At 46.4% G+C, this 7,736-nt stretch overlaps 1 protein-coding gene across 1 annotated transcript; it reads right to left on the bottom strand.

The window, feature by feature from the left end:
• Window positions 1-1,754: 1,754 nt before the first annotated feature.
• RRS1 (regulator of ribosome synthesis 1) lies at window positions 1,755-3,677 on the bottom strand. The gene has a single exon (XM_085605519.1). The coding sequence runs from the start codon at window positions 3,620-3,622 to the stop codon at window positions 2,510-2,512; it is 1,113 nt and encodes a 370-aa protein (XP_085461645.1). The 5' UTR covers window positions 3,623-3,677; the 3' UTR covers window positions 1,755-2,509.
• Between the last annotated feature and the right edge of the window lie 4,059 nt (window positions 3,678-7,736).

Consider the following 7,736-nt stretch of genomic DNA (forward strand, 5'->3'; position numbering starts at 1 on the left):
GGTGGTACGACTGCCATGAAACGGCTGTGGGAAGCTGACTTAGGAGCCCCAGCCAGGGCCCGTCCCTTGTGGGCCACTGCAAAGTGGCCCTGGGGGTACATGTAGTGCCCTCACGCACAACTATGGATGGCTGTGCAGAAAGTGCCTTTTTTTTTTTTAAACACTGCAGCTTCTGCCCTTCTACTAGGCTGCAGCACAAGCCGCAGTGTAAAAAAGCAGTTTCCGACCGCCAGCACGTGGTCTTATCGTAATTGGGCGGTTGGACCGCTGCCTGCTTGTTGGGCGGCCTTCTGACTGACGTGATAGCGGGCGGTCGGACCGCCGCACACTATCAAAATAAGGCCCTCTGTTTCTTTAGGAAAACTTTAAAGGATCTACCCCTTGCTGAAATCAGAATTTTGTCTAGTTTTCATATATTTATAGCATTCTGGGATCCACCATATATTTCACACCAGTTTCCACCACAAACTGGAAGGAGGTTGAAGCACAAAAAATGTAGGAAAAAATGGGCTCTCCTCCAGGAGAATGCCAAAACTGTGGTTTTCTGAATTCTGGCTGTTCCTGAAAGTTGGTGATTTTAGATTGCAAACCTTTTGTTGATGCTATCTGCAGGAGGAAAATAAAGCACTTCTGCAGCACTTTTTTCTATCCCCCTTCCCCCCCCCCCAAAAAACTTGCTATAATTTTGGCTACTTTCTCGGTCCACACTAGGGAATCTACAAATCCTGGGTAACTTTAGAATCCCAAGACATGGGTGGAAAAAGGACGCAAATATGGCGTGGATAGCCTACGTGGAAATGAGTTATGGAGGCCTAAGCACGCACTATCCCAAAAAAGGCTGAGCACTGGAGGAGAAAAGGCATAGCAGTGAAAGGGTTAAAAATATAACACACTGCCAAGCCAAAAGGTGTAGCCTACACAACTACACTTAACGAGCAATAGCCTCAGTATGTGCAACATATGCAGTACCACAATGCCAAAAAAAACGAGACAACACAGGCCACTACTTGCCTGGAAAATACAAACAGGAGCCCAGAAACCCACTACAATATTTACACTATAGCCTTAAACGCCCTTTGTCAAAACAGTGTTTATGCTATTTGATGGATGCGTGTGTTGTCAACATGTTCCACTGAAACACCAGACTACCACCATGGCCAGCTTTAGCACTGCTGGCGTCTGGTGCAATTCTCTATTCTACACCACTCTACGCCAGTGCACTACTATGCATCATTACACTCTTCGCCACCACACATCAGTCCAGTGCACTCCACTCCAACCACTGCACTATGCGCCACTGCAGTCTATCCTGCATCACACCACCCCACTCTACTCTGCACCACTAAATGCTACTGCACCATTCCACACCACTTTGCTCTACGCCACACTACTTCGCTCTGCGTCAATGTACTCTAGGCTGCGCCACTATCCTCTATGCAACTCTACTCTAAACTACTACACTCTACACTACTTTACTCAAAATCCAATGCTCTCTACGCAACCTACTCTGCACCACTGCACTCTATGCAAAACAATAAAACGGCGAGCCAGTGCAACATTTGCACGTCCCTCCTTATCCCCCAAAATAAGTCCAAATATATATATATATATATATATATATATATATAGTACAAAAACAGCGTTACATACAAATACACTGCACCCGTTGCTAAGGTGCGACCTCAAAGGATCAGAGAAGCTCAACAGATAAAGGTTTAGTGCACCGCACAATAAAAAATTCCACAAAAAGTTAGTCCATTCTTTCCACAGGACATCCAAGGTCATCTTTATTTTTCATATAAATGGCACAAAAAAGCCAACACGTTTCATCCACTACATGTGGACTTCATCAGGGCATATATGTTTTGCCTTTCAAGGTATTGGAGTCAAAGGCGAGCCGTAATTCATATATCATTAACCCCAAGTTCCTGTTATACTTGGGTACACCCTTGTATTTACAATAGAATAGATACGGCAGAGATAAGGACAGTCAGCGACACAGAAGAGGTCAGGCAGATCTAAAGGAAAGGGAGGTAATAGTTTTCAGAAATCATAACTAAAGCAACCAGAATGCCCAGGAAGAGAAAATCTTTACTTGTAGCATGACCTTCTTACCAGGGGGCATGCGCCACAAAAGAGGAAATCCTGTACAAATGGTTATTTAAATTCAGCACTGTTTTCAATATGAGACAACTGCCCTGGCGTTATGAGGTTCAATCATTTAACAAATCCCACATAGAATAGTAATTTCATTAGACATTGATTCAAATTAAGTAGCTGGGCCACTGAATCTGGAAACTAAGTTCCGTCAACGAAAAACAGTAAGCCAGGTCTGCAGGGTCTTAGGTGAGGCAGCATGTTTTCTAAAGGCACAAAAGCGTTGCGACAATTTGTACCGTTCCATAGCACGTGGCTGGGTCGATTTGCCATCAAAGAAGCCCCTTTGACCCACTGCGAAATTTGACAAGGCAACCGGACAGTAAAAGTCACAAGAGAAAAGGATGTGGTTTTATTTCCTATTTCGTTTTCCTCCGGGGCTCTTTCCTTTACCCCCGGGTATCTTTCCTTTCCCACCTGTAGTCTTCCTCTTGCCAACGGGAGTCTTGCTCCCCTTGCCTCTCCCTTTGCCCCCCGGGCCCTTGCTGCTGCGACCAGCCTTTTTGGGCTGCCTCCTCCGAAACGCCGCAGCGTCGCTGTCCTCCTCCCGCATCTGCTTGTGTGCCGCGCGGGTAACGTCCAGCTTTGGCTTCTTGCTCTGCATCAGGCCCAGCAGCTCGAGCTGTCGGCTCCTCTCAGCCCCCAGGTCCCCGATCAGCGGTTCGAAGTGTCGCTTCTTGCCGCTGCCGCGCGGCGTCTCCTTCTCCCGCGGTAGGCGCTCTTGGAAACGGCCGACGGAGGCGGTAGAGGAGCGGGCGACCTGCATAGCACGACCCAGGTGGTCCCGTGAAGGGGTGCCTCCTTGAACGGGCGCCAGGCCGCCTGGACCGGGCACCCGGCCGTCTCCGCCCCGCTGGGCACGGGCGATGTTCCTCAAGCGGTTCAGTTCGTTCTTGGCCACCATCTCCCGCTTGGCCTTTCGCCGCTCGCCGAAGAGGTCGCGCTCCGGGTCGGTGGAGCCCTCGGGAACCTCGATGAGCCAGTCCTTGCTGTCGTCGCCCGCGCGCTTGTAGCCCCAGCGGCGCCGCCACTCGCCGCGAGCCTCGTCCCACGCCAGATTGGTCTTCTTGCGCTTCTGGATGCCCTTCAGCTTGGCGAACTGCTCCCAGCGGGTGGGGGCGCGAGGCTTCGGCGGGGGCTTCTCGCGGGGCAGTCGCAGGGACGGCTCTGGCAGCCGGGCCACTAGCACCGCCTCACCGCCCGGCAGCCTCTCGGCAGGCAGAGCCCAGAGCGCATTGACCAGCAGCTGAGTGTTGTCTCTGGCCAGAGCCCGCAGCTTCTCTTCCAGCTCGGCGCCACTCCCTCCACGGCGGCCCTGGGTGTCGGGCGGGTTAGGGTCGCAAGCCAGCAGGTTACCCAGGTCCAGCTGCAGCTCCAGTTCCTTGTGCACCGTGATCTGGCGCAGCTTGTCGGCTTCCTCGAGCTCGGCTCGGGCTAGCAGCGCCTCTACGGTCTGCGTCGCCATGGCTGTCACGGATACACGTGTGAGACAGCCGGAGGCGCAGGCATAGACAGTCACGAGGCCGTTTTACTGAACGTCACTTCCGGGGCATCGAAGCTCCGTAGCTGAGAACTAGACTGCGCATGACGTTGGTCATAAGAACTAAAGGGATGCAAATATGGGAGCCATGTCTCTAGAACAGCTGCAGTGCAGTTCACTATATTTTCTCAGGAAAGGACGTTTTTGTTGTACTGCTCTTTGTTCACTAAATATGAAAAATATTTTCTAAGCTTAATGGAAAAGGCGACATTATATAAAAGGAAAAGGGGAAACATGGTGGGCCCAATGAGGCTGATATTGTAATCACAAATGATCAGCCTGAGTGGGTCACCTTGCTGATGACGAATTTGCACCAGCAAATAAGACTTATAATTAGAGAAGAACTAACCCCTATATTAGTAATGTTGGATAGCCTGTTATTAATGCGGGATGTTCGGGTACAAAATAAAGAAATGCACGTAGATACAAATAATGAACGTAGTATGGTGAACACCCTGGTTTCAACGAGCAATATTCAACCTGGGCCCATTACAGCTACTAAGGACTGTTCTAATTTGACTCTACAGGGACAAACTGTACACGCCAGGGAGGAAACTGCTACTAAAGAGGGATGTGGTTTGGCCCAAACTAATGTGGCACCCCAGGTCCGACCGCAAATTTCTGAAAACATGTCTATAGAGGTTAACCACAGGCGGGGGTTGGTTGATACCCTTCCTAATCAGGTTTATAATGATTTTGATTTAAAAACACAAAAACAGGGTCCCCCAACTATAAATCTTCCACCCGAGTCTGCACCTTATGTTTTGATTTTAGCAGGAACTCCAGGGTTAAGAGAGGGTACATTTGAATCCCATGAAGAACTAAAGCATAAAACCATTCACTGGCTTGCTAATCATAGCAACTTTAGCTATGAGAACACCCAAGAAATCTTGACTACAAGAAGGGTGGGATGGATAGGTAAACACCATAAGGATATACACGGGGACTGTGTAATCATTAATTTTAGACATTCATGTATTATTGAGCACATTCTAGCGACAGAACACGGAAAAAATAGGGGGTCTATCATCTTGCTCCCCCTGGGGTATTTTTATCCACCAATAAGGCCGCAGTATCAAGAGTACCCATTCCAGTTGAAAAGGAGAGTTCCAATTATAAAGATGGCTCCCCCTAACCCGGTTCAATTGTTTTACAACTACCCAACTTTTAATATCCCCACCAGTAATAGGTATAGTCCACTTGAGGGTGTGGATTGACAGGGGGGCCCAGACATTACTACAGAAGTGGGAACAGCCCCAACACTACCTGACCTAGTGCTTCAGGACAGGTACAAAGGGATGTTTTCTAAATCCGGGGAAGAATTAGTTAGAGGGAATCAAACCCCTGATAACCCGATGTACCCTGTATGCAAACCTATTGGTATTGTTGAACTAACAAATGTCCCCCCAAACCAAAAAATAGCTGTGACCCAGTATAAGAACCCACCTACGGCCGAAATAACAAGGGTTTTATCTTGGAATATAGCGGGTTTGAACAATAAACTAGATGACCCTGAGTGGGGAACGTTTATTGATGGGTTAGAAATCTGCATGTTCCAGGAAACCTGGGCAAGAAAAGAGGTTCTCAAATTAGGATATGCCAGCTTTAACATCTTGGCGTCCTCGAGGGGAAAAGGGAGACCTTCTGGGGGCCTTGTAATTTGAGTACGTTCCCATCTGGGGTGTTCTGCAAACCAAATTGATACAGGCTCCAGCGACATCTTATGTGTAATGCTACAGTTTCCGGCAAAGCCCCCTGTTGTTTTAATAAATGTATATTCACGACCCTCTCCAAGAGGCAATGAGTCTAATACTGTGGAGGAATTAACTACATTCCTCGGTACCATTGATACTAATCAGCTGATTATACTAGGAGGGGATTTTAATTGTCAATTTGAACCGTTAGAAGGTTTACCACTGGATGGTCTGTATGATGAGGACCAGTTTTTAAAAATTCCAGAATCAGGTTGTCCCAAAGTTAAAATTTGGTCCCCATTAGCAATCCAGTTGACTTGTCTCACTATGAGGCATTCTCTCCGTGCCTGTAATGGGAGAGCACTATCTGAGACATCGAAAAGCTATACATTTCATAGCAAGAATAAGGGGTCCATATTAGACTATATTTTAATTAATTCACACCTTTGGGACACAATGCTGGATTTTAAGATAATTCCCCGTACTGATAGTGACCATTCCGCTCTTGTGGTGGAACTTAAAATGTTGAATGCAGGGTGTCCGCTGGACATGGATAATCCCCCTGATTCTAGGCTAGTGGTCACGCATTCTAGAAAGAGAGTGAAATGGTCTAATTTTATCCAATCAAAAGAAAAAATGGCCAGATTATATGATGCCTTGCTTCCGTTTTTTTTGGATGCATCCAATCTGCCCAACTCGATTAGAGAGGGCCTTGACCTCCAGCAGGCTCAATTAAACTTTAATAAATTAGGAAAAATTACCTATGATTTCTTTTTCCCAACAAAAAAACAGAAAAAAAATAAGTGGCTTATCCACCCTTGGTACACCAGCTCTTGTCGTAAGGCAAAAAAGGTACTGGTATTAGCTATCAAAACCAAAGATCGTTCTTCAATAAGGATGGCCAGAGCACATTATAAAGCAGTTATATTTAAGACAAAACAAAGCTGGGAAGCTGAAAATTGGGCTACTATGAAAATCGCTTTGGGTGATAGAGATATGAGGACCTTCTGGGGTATAGCTAACTCTGGCACAACTACCCTATGTAGTGCAGTTGAACCAAATCTAGATGAACAGACCTGGCGGACCCATTTTGAAATGTTGTATGCCAAGGAATCAGGGGTTGTTCATGCTCTTGGTTGTGATTCACCAGTTTTTGGTTCAGTGATCAATGAAGACTTAAACCCCTTACTTGAAGATGACCTGGTCATGAGTATCTCTATAAAAGAAATAAAATCCGCACTGGCCAGAATAGCTCCAGGTAAAGCCCCAGGGTTGGACAAGATACCCGGTGATTTATTCAAAAGTGAACCTGCTATTTGGGCTCCTTATCTTTGGAAGCTTTTTAATTCTATCATGCAAGGTATGAAGATTCCTTCAAGCTGGCTGGGCGCGGAAATAATTCCGATTTTTAAAAAGGGTTCCCCACTTCTCCCGACCAATTACAGACCCATAAGTTTAATAGATATCTCCCAAAAAATCTTTGCGAGAGTTCTCCTCCTTAGACTACAGTTATGGATGGAAGAGAGGGACATTTTGTCTGTCCTCCAGGCAGGGTTCAGAGAAAAACTATCCACCCTGGACCAAGTCCTAAGATTGCAATTACTGTACTGGAAAACTGTTTGTCTACAGGGGGGTAGTCTCTTTTTAATTTTCGTTGATCTGAGATCAGCATTGGATTTAGTTCCTAGGGAGAAATTATGGTCTGTTTTAGGTGGGATGGGGGTCCCCGTTTATTTAATTCAGCTTCTTAAACGTTTGCATGAATGTAATTATGCCCAAATTAGGTATGGGAAAGATGGTTATCTCACAGCGCCTATACCAATTAATCAGGGCGTTCGACAGGGCTGTGTACTTGCGCCAACCCTATTCAGCCTCTACATTAATGGCTTATTGATACCCTGCCAGCAGCAAAAGACCTAGATGCCCCTAAGCTAGCATCTCATAGAATTTCGGCTATGATGTTCGCCGACGACACCCTTTTGGTTGCTAAATCACCTATGGGGATACAAAAGGTTTTGGATAAATTTGAAGAATTTTGCAGGGATAGAGGTTTAGAAATAAATCTCCAAAAAACCAAATTCATGGCATTTAATTGTCCAAAAAGCTCACGCCCCAATCCATCCCTAAATGGCAAACCTCTTGAAAGGGTGTCATCTTTTGTGTATTTGGGTTTTACAATAACCGAGTCTATGGATTGGGGGGCTCACATCACAAAATCCATGTTAAGACTAGCACAAACTTCAGGAGGCATCATGAAGGTTTTTAATAAGTCCAGTAAAATAATTGTTAGTCCAGCAGTTGAAATTTATAGGGCTCAGGCAAGGGGTGGAGCTTTGTATGGTGCA

Source organism: Triturus cristatus, chromosome 5_1, assembly GCF_964204655.1.
Source record: "Triturus cristatus chromosome 5_1, aTriCri1.1, whole genome shotgun sequence".
Lineage (NCBI taxonomy): Eukaryota > Metazoa > Chordata > Amphibia > Caudata > Salamandridae > Triturus > Triturus cristatus.